The sequence below is a fragment of the Ictidomys tridecemlineatus genome, chromosome 15 (assembly GCF_052094955.1).
Source record: "Ictidomys tridecemlineatus isolate mIctTri1 chromosome 15, mIctTri1.hap1, whole genome shotgun sequence".
NCBI classification, from domain to species: Eukaryota; Metazoa; Chordata; class Mammalia; order Rodentia; family Sciuridae; genus Ictidomys; species Ictidomys tridecemlineatus.
In genome coordinates, this window is record NC_135491.1 from 44101585 (window position 1) to 44116555 (window position 14971).

At 36.7% G+C, this 14971-nt stretch overlaps 1 protein-coding gene across 2 annotated transcripts in view; it reads left to right on the forward strand.

Annotated features, from left to right (window-relative positions):
• Lrrc36 (leucine rich repeat containing 36) overlaps window positions 1–14971 on the forward strand; it is a 64859-nt gene that overhangs the window by 41070 nt on the left and 8818 nt on the right. For both annotated transcript variants that reach the window (XM_005318313.5, XM_078032492.1), the window contains 4 exons: window positions 3036–3163; window positions 4837–4888; window positions 7827–8267; window positions 11669–11958. In XM_005318313.5, coding sequence (XP_005318370.1) covers window positions 3036–3163; window positions 4837–4888; window positions 7827–8267; window positions 11669–11958 — 911 coding nt within the window. The remainder of the gene's footprint in view (window positions 1–3035; window positions 3164–4836; window positions 4889–7826; window positions 8268–11668; window positions 11959–14971) is intronic.

Here is a 14971-nt window from a genome sequence, read left to right on the forward strand (position 1 = left end):
GGGCTGGGAAGGTAGTTTAGTGCTTACCTAGCATGCACAAGACCCTGAGTTTGATCCCTAGTTCTGCCAAAATAAATAAATAAATAAATAAAATGAAAGGAATGATATTTCAGTTGTATTTCAATTAAAATAAAGCTCCCCTCATGAAAAAGATTCATCTATAGATCTTGATAATTGATTGAAATTTCAACTGAGAGTTCCAGAATAAGATTCTTTTATTTTTAAAATTTATTTATTTATTTTAATTAGGTATATATGACAGCAGAGTGCATTTTGTACACAATTGCAGCACAACTTTTCATTTCTCTGATTGTACATGATGTAGCATCACAATATATGTGCAGTCATACATGTACCTAGGGTAATAATGTCCATCACATTCCACCATCTTTCCTGCCCTTATACCCCCTCCCCTCCCCTTCCACCTCTTTGTCCATTGAAAGTTCCTCCATTTTTCCCTTGCCCTCCCCCATTATGGATCAGTATCCACTTATCACAGAGAACATTCAGCCTTTGGTTTTTTGGAATTGGTTTACTTCACTTAACATGATATTCTCCAACTCCATTCATTTACCTGCAAATGCCATAATTTTATTGTCTTTTAATGCTGAGTAATATTCCATTGTGCGTATATGTACCACAGTTTCTTTTTTTTTTTTTTTTTTTTTTTTTTTTTTTTTTTTTTTTTTTTAAAGAGAGAGTGAGAGGAGAGGAGGGAGAGAGAGAGAATTTCCAACATTTTTTATTTCTTAGTTCTCGGCGGACACAACATCTTTGTTGGTATGTGGTGCTGGGGATCGAACCCGGGCCGCACGCATGCCAGGCGAGCGCGCTACCGCTTGAGCCACATCCCCAGCCCCAAAATATTATTTATTTTTAGTTTTTCGGCAGACACAACATCTTTCTTTATATGTGGTGCTGAGGATCGAACCTGGGCCGCACGCATGCCAGGCGATGCTCTACCGCTTGAGCCACATCCCCAGCCCCCTGTACCACAGTTTCTTTATCCCTTCATCTATTGAGGGGAATTTAGGTTGTTTCCACAGTTTAGCAATTGTGAATTGAGCTGCTGTAAACATTGCTATAGTATGCTATACTATATCCTTTGGGTACAGACCAAGGAATGGGATAGCTGGGTCAAATGGTGGTTCCATTCCAAGTTTTCTAAGGAACCTCCATAGTGCTTTCCAGATTGGTTGTACCAATTTGCAGTCCCACCAGCAATGTATGAGTATGCCTTTTCCACCACATCCTCGCCAACACTTGTTATTTCAGAATAAGTTTCTGTCTTGAGGGATTCAGTAAGAATGCCAATGCCAAAGATTGGGAAGGCACCAGAAGGAATATTTTGGGAAGAAAGACAGTGAGTTTGGTTCAGAAAATACTGAATTTGTATTTGTGCCTCTATGGGGCACTCTTTGGGACTAATCAATAAATGTAGATATGGACATCAAAAGAGAGATCAGAGTTAAGAAATTTCAATCTAGGGTCATCCAGATTTAGGTGACAGCTAAAACACAGGAAAAGGTGTAGTGGTAGCACTTACCAAAGAGTTTGGACTGTCGGGGATTTGGTTGAACCAAGAAATATGTTGAAGGAAAAAAAAAAGAACCTGTGAATATGGACAGGAACACAAGTGCTGGAGGAAGAAGAGAAGGGTGGAGCAGGGCCTTGGACACCTTTGAAGGCTTGTGAAAGGAGCCTGAACCCAAATTACAGCCTACTGACCACATTTGCCTTTTCTGCAGGGATTCAGGTTACAACCAGCAGCTTTTATTCACCTTGTTTTTTTTTTTTTTTTCCTGCAGTATTACTGCAATAGGGACCAGCAAACATAAAGTTTAAGAGCTTTTGTTATTTTGAGAACAGTTCTGTAAAGTCCAGTGGTGGAAGAGTATTTTGTGCTTACAATAGGACATTTCAGTTCAAGGCAATTCAGAAATAGGAAGCATCTTAGAGCCCCAAAGGGACCCAATGGCTGGTTCCCAGGAGGCTAGCTTTATTCATGCTGTGTGCTCACTCAGCTTTCTGTTGCCAGAGATTGAGAACAGAAAGTAGCAGAACAGCACATTGTTTGAAGGAGACCTAAGCCTTTGAAACTATCTTAATTCTTGCACAATATTGCCAGAGAGAATTTCCCTAAACAAATGCAAAACACTTATTTTCATATACAAGTTCCCCCATAAAACCCCAGATCCCAGAATCCTACAACTAAAAGTATTGATTAAGGATGTGCAAAAAACTGGGATGGGGTTGTGTCTCAGTGGTAGAGCGCTTGCCCAGCATGGGTGAGACACTGGGTTCAATTCTCAGTACCACATATAAATAAATAGAAGTCCATCAACAACTAAAAAAATATTTAAAAATAAGGATATGCAAAAAGTCTCTAAGCATGGTGGTATAGGCCTATAATCCCAGCAACTCAGGAGGCTGTGAGTGTAGGATCACAAGTTTGAGGCCAGCCTCAGCAACTTAGTAACATCCTGTCTCAAAAAAAGAAAAAGTGTATCTCAGTGGTTAAGCACCCCTCGGGTCAATCCCTGGTACAAAAAAAAAAAAAAAAAAAGGGTGGGGATATGAAAAACACTTTTGTACAAATGTTACAACCTAATAGAATTCCTAACTGATTATTCTTAATATCAGTTTCCAAGTGCCATGAATAGGATTGAGTTTTGGGTTTCTTTTTATTTCCCTAATCATGGTTTTAAAAAAATATTGGGTGATCTCAGGATTTAGAAATACTCTCCATGAAATAGATCCTGATTAGGTGTTCTCTTTTTACAAATGAGGTAATCAAGACAGAAGGAGGCTGGTTTGAAATGGTGAATCAGTGCAGACTACTGATTAGAATGCTGTGAAGTGTAATCCCAAAGTCTGTTCCTAGCATCTCTTCCTGTAGCTGGAGATTGTTGATTTGGTGTTCAAGTATTGACAACAGAACTAGCACTTACCCTTCCTCCAGTATCTTTCTATAGGACATGCTTGCCTTTAAAGTCCAGTCAGAGCTTCATTGTATTCTTTTTCTTTTAACACAGATTCAAACAAAGGACTTTTTATTCCCTTTCCCAACCGGGAAATAAAGGATTCCCTAACCAGCACTTCTGCAACCCAGGGCAATGGTATACCAGGTCAGAAATCAGACACTTTCCCACTGGGGCCACAGGTAATGTATTCACTCCCCTACTGATCAGTTGACTAGCCAATGATTAATACTAGTAATTCAGTGGACTCTCACTGAGTTATTTATGAAAGCCTAAGAGGCCTTGTTTGAAAAAGGGCACTTTTGGATCCTCTAAAAGAGAATGGCAAGACAGGGTGTAGAATACTTTCTCTATTAATTTCAATCTCCATTTTCTTTATTCTCACTAACCTGTTATCAAATGTTATATATTTATGTATGAAACTTTAGTACATTTTATTCCAGGTATTTTAGTTCTCAAACAGGATGCAACTGTTATATCTTTCGGCTGGTCATAAAATTTCTCCTCTCTATCCAATTTCTCCATCTCCTGTTCTGTTGCCTCTTAACATTTTCTACCTTTACCTTTTAATTATAGAGTCTTCCATTTCAGGAGTGGCTTTCCCAGAGCTGCTTCTTCCATGTAACAGGAAAAAAAAAAAAAAAGAAAGAAAAGTTAAGGGGTGAAGACGGCACAGGAGTGATGGACAATGGGAAGGTGGAAATCATGCAAAACTTGGGGAGAATTAAAAATAACAAATTTTTAGTGAAAATTTTGATGAGAAAAAGTCATGCAACCATTATATAAGATTTATTGTGTGAGTGAATATGATACAAAGAGCAGAATTGACTACTGTATGTTCAACTTCTCCCTTTGCCTTTTCTTTGATAAATTTGTATGAGCAATGAAATTGTAGAAAATAACCAGAGGGAAAAGAAGCAAAGACTCTGAATCATGTACAATTTGGATGATCAAGACTGTACTATTAAAGTTAGTAAGATTTTTTTTCAGTTTGAGTATACAATATTTTATTTTAAAAAGAAATAATAATTATGATTAAAATTATTATTATAGTATTGTTATTATTAAATAATAATTTAAAATAAAGCACTTAATTGATTTCCTTGTTCTTAAAGATTCTACTTGGGTGACTTAGAAAAAAATCACTCTTACCATTTTTAAAAATTTAAGGAAATGAAGAAAAGGATACTCCAATTTACATTTAAAGTTAGAACTTCTTAGATTAAAAAAAAAAAAAAAAAAAAGCTCTCCTTGGAGAGGAAAAGGAAATTGCTATAATCCTTTTAGTTTAACAAACAAGGAAGTGGAACTTCTTTCTCTGCCTGGTTACCAAAAAGACACTAAATATACTTCAAGAACCTTTTTTTGAAACCAGACCTTAGGTGGCTTCTTTTTTTTGCTTTAGCCCTTAACTAGTTATGCTTAAGATTAATTTCCAGTCTGTTAAAACATCTATTAGTTCCTGTGGATGATACTCAGCTTTACCAAAAGGTAAAATAAATATGGGAATCCTTTAAATAGAGGGGGAAAAAAAGAAAAAGTGGCCTCATCTAATTTCTATGCTGAGTTATCTGAAGCAGAGAAAATACAGTATTTCACCTTTTGGAATGTCCTTTATCTTCTAAGATATTTTATATTTTCAAGGAGTCTCCTTACCTGCTTCAAAGAAACTCTGGCATCTCCTGTATTCTGACTGTTTTTAAAATAGGCTTGACCTTTGCTTGAAGGATGGTTTCTCTGCTTCCATGGATGAACATCCTTGCTAATAGGAAAGTACTCTGAACCCCTCGTCTAATGAGCTTATGTCTGAATGCTGGTATATGTCCTTCTTTCTAAACTTTCAAACTTCTTTTAGATGCAGGAAGTGACAAGAAGGGAGATGCCAAATGACAGCCACCAGAATGATGGTAAATATTTTGCTTGTTGAGTATTTTTCCCCACACAGATGAAATTTAAGAAATGATGATATCACAGCCCTGAGGCCCTGTTTAGTCAACTAACTCTTTTCTGCTTTTCTGGGGATTGCCTTGAATGTTTAGTGACATGTGAGGTTTTGATTTTTTGCTTGAAGAGTGAATATTCTGGCCTCCTTTATTCTTTTTATATTGGCTAACTATTCTGTTACTTTTTTCCTTGCATTCTTCTGGATTTGTTATTATTCTATTCATTCCCCACCACCACCACCATTAGTTTATAAGTTACACATAGTTTCTATACTTTTAATACTATTCCCAAAACAACAATATGTGTTCTTAACTTTTACAATTTTAAAATTAATCAATATCTTAAGTCTTCTCTTGGATAATTTAAAGACCCTAAAGTCATTTTTTCCGTTTACCCTCCTGATATATGTTATTCTTATAGATTTTAATTCTTGAAGGGTGATTTTGTTGAGTATAGACTTCTAGATTGTCAGTTGTTTCTTTCAGAATATTGAAGAATAGTTGAGAAGTTGGCTGGAAATCTATCACTCCTGCAAAGATAATCTTTTTTTTTTAAACCTCTGGTTGCTTTTAGAATTTTCAGTTGTCTTTAGTTTTCTGAAATTTCATTGTGATATCTGAATTTTTTTTTTTGAACCTGGGATTGGACCTAGGGGTACTTAACCACTGAGCCATATCCCATGCCCCCTTTTTTATAATTTTTATTTTGAGATGGTCTCACTAAGTAGCTTAGAGCCTCACTAAGTTGCTGAGGCTGGCTTTGAACAGCCTCCCTGGGATTACAGGCAGGTACCACCACACCCAGCTTGGGTTTTTGTTTATTTCTTCTGTTTGGTATTTATTATACTTCTCATATCTGTGAATTGTGTCTCATTATTTCTGTAAAGCACTTTGAATACTGTTTGTGCCCCCATTCTTTAGTGTCTTTTATCTTTCTGGAATTCTTAGTTAAATAAATATATGTCAGAGATTTTCATTTTGTCCTCTTTGTGTCATTATATTTTTCATCTTTTTTTGACTGGTCTACACTCTGTTTAATTCCTTCTAACCAATCTTACATTCTCTTCAACTATATCCAATCTACTATTAAACCTGTCTGCTGAATTCTTCATTCCAATTTTGTTGTTGTTCTATATGCTTTTTCAAGTCCTAAGAAGAAAATCCAGACTTTTTTTTAGATGTACATGACAGTAGAGTGAAGACTTCTTTTATGTTTCTTTAGACATGACAAGCATGACTGTTTTATAGGCTATAACTGCTTTTTATAATGTTTGATTTGGAGGAGGTCTGTGTTTGTTTCTACTGGTTTTACTCATTGTCTTGCTTCCTCTTTGTTTGTTTTGGCTCTTTGTTGGCTATTTTAATAATTATTTTAAACTAACAATTATTAGTCTTAAATGAGTGTATCTTTGCTAGAACAGATTTTCACTTGCTTCTACCAGGCACCCAAAACACTATCCGTCACCTTGATTCCAGCTTAAGCTTTGAGGTTCTCTGAACTACCAGATGATGCAAACTTGTATTACCAGTCATTACAAGAGCAAGTTTATTTCCAGTTTACTTTTATTCTGAATATTGTATCCTCCCCAGAGTTCTTTTTTAGAGTGTTGTGTGTATGCATGTGCATGTGCTTGTGTGCATGTGTGCGAGTGTGTGTGTGTTTTGCAGGTAGGGTGTTATTAAATACCCCACTTTGAGTGGACCTTAGTCTTGTACTTCTGTCCCTTTTATCTTAAAAAGGGGCTTTCCATGCTAGACTTACCAAGGAGATCCTGTTGTTTCCTAGATTTTCCTACCTTCTTAGCTTTTAGATGCTTTTAAGCATATAGCATATATATCATCCAACTTCTTTAAATTCTTAAATGGAATGATAGTTTGAATTAGCTAATTTGTTATTACTTGAAACAGAAGTCCCTTGTTCCTATATATATATATTTTTTTTAAAGAGAGAGAGAGAGAGAGAGAGAGAGAGAGAGAGAGAGAGAGAGAGAGTTTTATTTATTGTTTAGTTTTCGTTGGACATAACATCTTTATTTGTATGTGGTGCTGAGGATCAAACCCGGGCCGCTCTAGGCCCTCTTGTTCCTATATTCTTTTTGACACTTAATGATATTGTTCTATGACCTTTTCCATACTGTGTGTGTTGACCCTTGGTAAAACATTGATTTTCTTATAGGTACTTAAGAACATCAGAGTTGGAAGAGTTAATGTGACTAACTCAGATACAGTATTTTTTTGTTTTGTAAGGAATCACTTTAATCACATGAAGCTCTTAAAACAGCAAAGAGCACAAGGCTTTCTCTTTTTTTTTTTTTTTAATGTTCTACCTGCCCCACTACGACTTTTGGAGATGACATACATACCTATCTGAGAGAAATATACCTGGGTTAGTACCTAATTCAGAGATTTTCATAGGTTTTGTATTCCCTGCCATTTAATTGGCTTAGGATAGTGGTCCCCAAGAATTAACCCAGTACCTCTGGATGGAGTTTGGGAATAAGAGTTGGCTTAGCTTTATTGCAAGGAGTCTATGAAATCATAGACTAATTATTATCTGAAGACTCAATACATAAAATCACAATTATTATCATGTAGTGGTACATAAAAATTTTTATGTGAAATTACTGTTTAGCAAACTCTGATCTGATAGTTTTAGGAGGAAATTCCTAGGAGATTTGATTGATGTGAAATTTATCTCCTGAATGTTCATATATTCTTTACTGGTTTTATAAAAATTCCCACATTTTTTGTTGTCCATGTGGAAATTCTCTTGTAACTTTATGCTACCATTTATCAAAATTATTAACCACCTTGTCCAAAAATTTTTTCTGGCTCAATGAACAGAGGCACCCCATGAAGGATTCTCATTGTGTGTGTTTTTTCTCCTCTTGGTGGTAATTAGAATTCAGACACTACTCGCCTCATCAGTCTACAGTCCAATCCCCAGAGAAGATGACTAGAGATGGGTACCGAATATCTTTTTTGGACAATAAATCTTCAAGTTCTTCTCCAGAAAAGGACTTGACAACAAAACCTGATACTTATCAGCTTTCTCATGATGCCTCATTGGGTAAACGCCTGGATGTGGGTGATTCTAGCCAGATCCATCCCTATCAGATACCTTCTGATGTTGGTCTGGAAAATTATGATAGTCATTATTCTCAAACTCGACCCCTGCATGGAAGTCTTGGTAAAAGGCCTCAGAGAAACAAGAACTACCGAGAATATAGCACAAAGCTTCCAAATGACATAAAGGCCACCGTATCCCATTCCTGTGGAGATTTACTGACTTCTCTGTCAAACCCCGACTCCAGCACTGAAAGACTTTTGAAGCTTAGTTCAGGTAATAGCTTCCTGTCAGTTTACAGATCTTTTTCATAGGCATGAAGGTAGAAAGTATAACTGGAAATTTTGGAATCAATGTTTCTTAAATTGCATTAGCATTTCTTTCTTTTCTTTTCCTTTTTGACACCGGGGATTGAACCCAGGGGCACCTAACCACTGAGCCACATCCCCAGCCCTTTTTTTGTATTTTATTTACAGACAGGGTCTCACTGAGTTACTTAGGGTCTCACTAAATTACTGAGGCTGGCTTTGAACTTGCAATCCTCCTGCCTCAGCCTCTGAAGCTGCTGGGATTACAGGTGTGAGCCATAACACCTGGCACATTAACATTTCTTAAATTGTATTTCAGGGCCTCCAGTGGTCCATGGAACTTCCAGAAATCTACAGGGTAGAGTTTAACATAACAGATATGTTAGAGAAAATTTGTAGGAATGTAAGCTTCACAGCTACATTTTATTTTAGTTAAGTAGCATCCCAGAATGTGTTTGTAGCTGCATATAATATTCTCTGACCACAATCACTAATATTATGAGTTACCTTCAGAAGAAACTAGTTTCAGAGTAATTGATGGAGACTATTCTTTAATTATATGTTTAATTTATTCAACTATGTACATAATATATGCCAGACACTATTCTAGCTCTTCAGAAAAAGTAGTAAGCAAAAGCAAATTCCATAATTTTTTAAAAGTCCCTACTTTCATGTAAGCTCTATAATAAGAGCAGATAATAAATCAAAACTTATAAACATGTGTAAATTTATGATAAGTGCTGTGATGAAAAAAACAAGGATGAGCCAGGCACTGTGGTGCACTCCTGTAATCCCAGTGGCTTGGGAGGCTGAGACAGGAAGATCACAAGTTCAAAACCAACCTCAGCAAAAAGCAAGGCACTAAGCAACTCAGTGAGACCCTGTCTCTAAATAAAATACAAAATGGGACTGGGGATGTGGCTCAGTGGTAGAGTGCCCCTGAGTTCAATCCCCAGGACCTCTCTAAAATAAATAAGTAAATAAAAACTTGAATGAAGTAAGAGTGTAAGCCATATAGATAAGTGAGAGGAGAACTTTCTAGTGAGACTACTACGTGCAAAGTTCCCAAGTCTGGATCATGCTTGGCATGTTCAAGAAACACAACCCATGTGGCTATAGTAGAGTTAAGTGAAGTGTATGGATGAAGTCAGACAGATGGCCAAACTTTTATTATGAGTGAGGTTAGAAGTAGTTGAAGGGCTAGGCTCAGTGGCACATGCTTGTAATCCCAGCATCTTGGGAAGCTGAGGCATGAGGATCACAAGTTCAAATCCAGCTGCAGCAACTTGAAGAGGCCCTAAGCAACTTAGCAAGATTCTGTCTCAAAATAAAATATAAAAAAGGGTTGGGGAGGATGGGGTTGTGGCTCAGTGGTAGAGTGCTTGTCTAGCATGTGTGAGGCACTGGGTTCGAATCTTAGCACCATGTATAAATAAATAAATAAATAAAGGTCAATCAATAACTAATTTTTTTTAAAAGAGAGTGAGAGAGAGGGGGGGGGGACAGAGAGAGAGAGAATTTTAACATTTATTTATTTTTTCTTAGTTCTTGGTGGACACAACATCTTCGTTTTTTTTTGTATGTGGTGCTGAGGATCGAACCCGGGCCGCACGCACACCAAGCGAGCGCGCTACCGCTTGAGCCACATCCCCAGCCCAATAACTAATTTTTAAAAAAAGGGTTGGGGAAAACATAAAAATTGGTTCAGTGATTAAGTAGTTTAATATCCAGTACCAAATAAAAGAAGAAGAAGAAGTTTTTGAATGGTTTGTAGCAAGGAAATTATGTGATCTAACTGAATAATTACTCTAGCTGGAAAATAAAAATAAAAGAATTACTCTGGGGTTGGGATTGTGGCTCAGTGGTAGAGTGCTCACCTAGCATGCACTGGGTTCGATCCTCAGCACCACAAAAATGTAAATTAAAGATATTGTGTCCACTTAAACCTAAAACATAAATGTAAAAATAAAATTTTTTAAATGTTAAAAAAAAATTACTCTGTCTGGGCAGGTGGAAGACACCTACAATCCCAGCTACTCCAAAGGTTAGGCAAATTTGAGGGCAGGTTAGGCCACTTAGCAAGACCCTGTCCCCAAATAAAAATTTTTAAAGGGCTGGAGATGTAACTCAGTGGCATAGCACTTGCCTAGCATGTGTGAGACCCTGAGTTAAATTTCTAGTACCGAAAAAAGAAAAGAATGACTCTGGAGGCTGTATTGAGAATAGACTGTGGGAGTGGGGGCAAGGATGAAAATTCTTTTAACCATTTAAAAGGTTATGGTCCAGATAAGAGTTGGTGGTGGCCTTGGCTAGATAGAGTGGTTAAGGTGGTGAGAAGTAACAGGATGTTTTGGAAGAATGGAGTTATCATTTACTAAGATGGAAAAGAGTGGGAAAAGCAGGTTTTCAGATAAATATCAAGAGTTTGGTTTTAGATGTCTTAAGTTTGAGATGTCTACCAAAAGATCCCAGAGATGCCAACTTGACAATTGGACTTATTAGTCTGGAATTCAGGGGGAAAGATATGGCTATAAATATGAATTAGAAGGGCTGGGGATGTGGCTCAAGTGGTGGCACGCTTGCCTAGCATGCGTGAGGCACTGGGTTCGTTTCTCAGCACCACATAGAAACAAAGATATTGTGTTCGCCTAAAAAACTAAAAAATTAAATATTTTTTAAAAATATGAATTAGGGAATTATAAGTGTTTTGGTGGCATTAAAACTGTGAAACTAGATGAGAAACTAGATGCAAGAGAGAAGGGGGACAATTACAAGTAGAAAATGCTTGGGTAGTCAAGAAGAAATAGGATCTAGTTTACCAATAGAAAGAAAGGTTGGCTTTAAATGAAGCACAGACAGTTCATCTATTGTAATAAAAAGGAGGCAGAGAATTTATGGATACAAATACAAATAAGAGTTGGTAGATTTAGTGGTGGGATCACATGGACATTTCTTTGATTATCTCTATTTTTTCTGTGTAGATCATCACCTGAGAGAAAGGAGAGAGGATGATGGAAGTTTGAGGAAGATAAGAAATGTGAGATGATCCTCTCAGAGTATAGAAAAGTAAATTTGCCAGGGTAATATATATGAGAGCCGGACAGAACTAAGAGCCTATACAAGATAGTGATCAGGAATAAAGTATGGAAGCTCAGATGCATTTTATTCTCCAACCACATTCCACTGCTGTGGTATAGGCTTTTGGAGCATGTGGGTTATTGGATTTAATCAGAGTTAAGATTTTACCAGGTGAAGGGAGATAGAAAGGGTCCAGAGTGTTGAGGGTATTTGCTAGGGAGTGATTATTATGATCTTTGGACATAAGAGAGTTGAAGGGCAGGTTCATCTTCCAGCCTGTTTCCTCCACAGAGCTATATGCCACCACTCATTTCAACAGTGACCCTGCTTTGCTGGTCAATGTAGAGCAACAATTATCCAGCAACCTCAGTGATTTAACACCAGCACATGGCTCTTTTCCAAACAACTCGGCCCTGGGAAACTCTCTGCGAATGCTGCTGTTACCTCCTGGGACTTCAGAAGACAGAGAGATTCTGACCAAGAGGTCATTAAGCCCATCCAAGAGAGGATTCAAACGGAAGGACAATATCCTTGTCAACCTGAGTGCAAAGCATGGTTTCCGAGATGCTACAGGCAGTGAGGCAAGTGTTGGCTTGTTTGTGTGTGTGCAAGAAACACATCCAGTTCAAGACTAGAATGGGGTTCTGGTGGGGATGGTGTTGGTTCTAGCCAATAGTGCTAGAAGTTCAAAAGAATTTTCAGAAGCCAGGCTAACGCTGTCAGGCTAAAGCCTGTGATTCTTCTATCCTTGGGAAAGTCATTTTCCCACTGCCACCATTTTCTCCTTTCTATCACAGGGGAACTATCCCTGATCTACTTCCAGAGCAAAAAAATGTGGTAGGGAAATACTTTAAGGAAGTGGTCAACAAGAGTTTACTAACGGGAAGGAATTCAGACAGTTCAGGGCCTCTGGATTAGCTGAAGATCTTTATAGCATTAATTTTAATAATCTCATCATGCTTACTCATTTTTTTCAGCCACAAATGACTTACTTGAAATAGTTTTTATAAAAAGCTTTGTTTTCACTTTTCTACCTACAAATTCATATAATTCTAAATTTTTGCCAAAGTAGCAGCAAGAAGATAAATTAGGGCTGGGGTTGTGACTCAGAGGTAGAACACTCGGCTAGCATGCATGAGGCACTGGGTTTGATCCTCAGCACCACATAAAGTAAAATAAAGACATTGTGTCCACCTATAACTAAAAAATAAAAGTAAAAAAGAAGATAAATTAGATTATCCAAGAGATTTTTAGCTAAAAATGGGCTGAGAAAATGAATGAAAAATCAAGAACAATTCCACATATGCAATATAGTTCATTTTTACAAAATCAAAATGTAATAGTATATATAATAAAACTTCAACACTTACTAAGAAGTTTGGCCCTACAAGCTTATCCCACATTCATTCCTCACAGAAAATGCCCTCCTCTCCCCTCTCTTCTCTGTTTGAATGCTAACTTTTCTCCAGATCTTAACTGATAATCATGAAGACTTCTCTCTTTAGTTATAGGAACTACAAATCCTTAGGATCCTCTCTGAACGTTTGTCAGTTAATCATTTACTGTCCTGTAAGGGAACAAAATATTTGATCAAGAACTGCTATTTCTAGTCATTTGTATTTTCAATTGTTGGAAATCTTTTTTTACATATTTGGGATGAGTTTATGAGAGTTTTTTGGTCATTTTTTGTTTGATTGGATTTTTTTATTTTGGACTCTTCCCATTCAGTTTACAGAACTTTGGAGGTGATTATAATTTTTGTGTACCAAAGGGGGCAGTCTTGTAATACTTTTTTTAAGCTTGTGCTAGCCCTTCCCCTCTTTCTCTCTTTCTCTCTCTCTCTCTCCTTCCCCATTCTCTGCCACCAATGCCCATTTTATCAGACAAAACACTGAGAGTTAATGTATTTAGGGTAAAGGCACAGTATCACTTAGGATATTTGGGATGCCACAGTAGTAAGAAAGTTTAGGAAAAAAAATTCACCTCTACTTCATATTATATTGTTAAACTCTCAATGCGGGGCTGGGATTGTGGCTCAGTGGTAGAGCACTCCTCTAGCAAGTGTGGGGCTCTGGTTTCCATCCTCAGCACCACATAAAAATAAATAAATAAAGGTATTGTGTCCAACTACAACTAAAAAATAAATATTTAAAAAAATCTCAATGCACTTTTCTGGACTACAAACTCTCTTTCCTGTCAGACATTAGGTGTTTTTTATTTTTTAATATGGAAAGTTTTCAAATTGCTGCTTGAATGTAAATATAAAGCCAGACCTTTTTTTTTTTAAGGTGCTGGGGATGAAATCCAGGGCCTTATACATACCAGGCAAATGCCCTACCATTGAGTCTTAGCTCCATCCCCTGAATATAAATATAAAAGAAATATGCTGTTCCATTTTTATAAGATGTTAAGTCAGAAAATTTCCAAAAAGAAAAGAGCATTAAATTTTAAAGATATAAAAAACAATCTTAGGGGCTGGGGATGTGGCTCAAGCGGTAGCGCGCTCGCCTGGCATGTGTGCGGCCTGGGTTCGATCCTCAGCACCACATACCAACAAAGATGTTGTGTCCGCCGAGAACTAAAAAATAAATATTAAAAATTTTCTCTCTCTCTCTCTCTCTCTCTCTCTCTCTCTCTCTCTCTCTCTCCCCTCTCTCACTCTCTCTTTAAAAAAAATAAAAAATAAAAAATAAAAATAAAAAACAATCTTAGGTTGCTCAGTTCTATACATGATTTTGTAATTAGAAAATTTATTTTTGACCAAATGACTTTAGAGGCACAAATTGTAAAAATTAAGGTAGATAATGCTTTAAAAAATCCATAAAGTATATAAAGCATAACTTGTTGAAAATTAAATGACACATAAAAAGTAACAAAATTATCTCATAGCTCATAAAAATTATCCCCAAATCTCCCCAGATTATCATAAATAAAAGTGCTAAAAGGCATATTTCCAAGTTGCTTCATGATGTACACACAAAAGTACAATCCACCAAAAACGAATGACAGTAAATATTAATTATTGACAAGTTCCTATAAAGAGTAGCCCTGTGGTGTGAACAGACTTTCTTAACTTTTTTCCCCAATCAGGTTGTTAACTTCTTAAAGGACCCCATCTTTCACCTCTTCATATATCCATAGTCTTTATTGAGTTACTAGTCCAGTACTCTCAAGACACATGATCAGTGGTCAGTACAGATCTGTTGAACAAATGTTTATCCCATTTGTATGGCCTTTCCCTACCATCATAGGCAACACATGTGAATTAAGCTATAAATATCACTGTCTTTAGTGTTGTTTCATTAACTAATTAATCATTCATAATTTTTTACATCAAAGATTGAGAAATAATTTGACTGTTTTTAATTATATCAGTCTTATTACAGCCCATGAGACTCTACAGAAAAGATTGGTTGATTTGTACAGTAAAATTCACAATTACATAAATTATATAAATGTCAGATCACAATGAATAAAAACAATTGTGGCCAGGTGTAATGGCACCTGCCTATAATCCCAGGAGACTAAGTCAGGAGCATCTTAAATTCAAGGCCAGCATCAGCAACCTAGCAAGACCCCATTTCAAAATAAAAT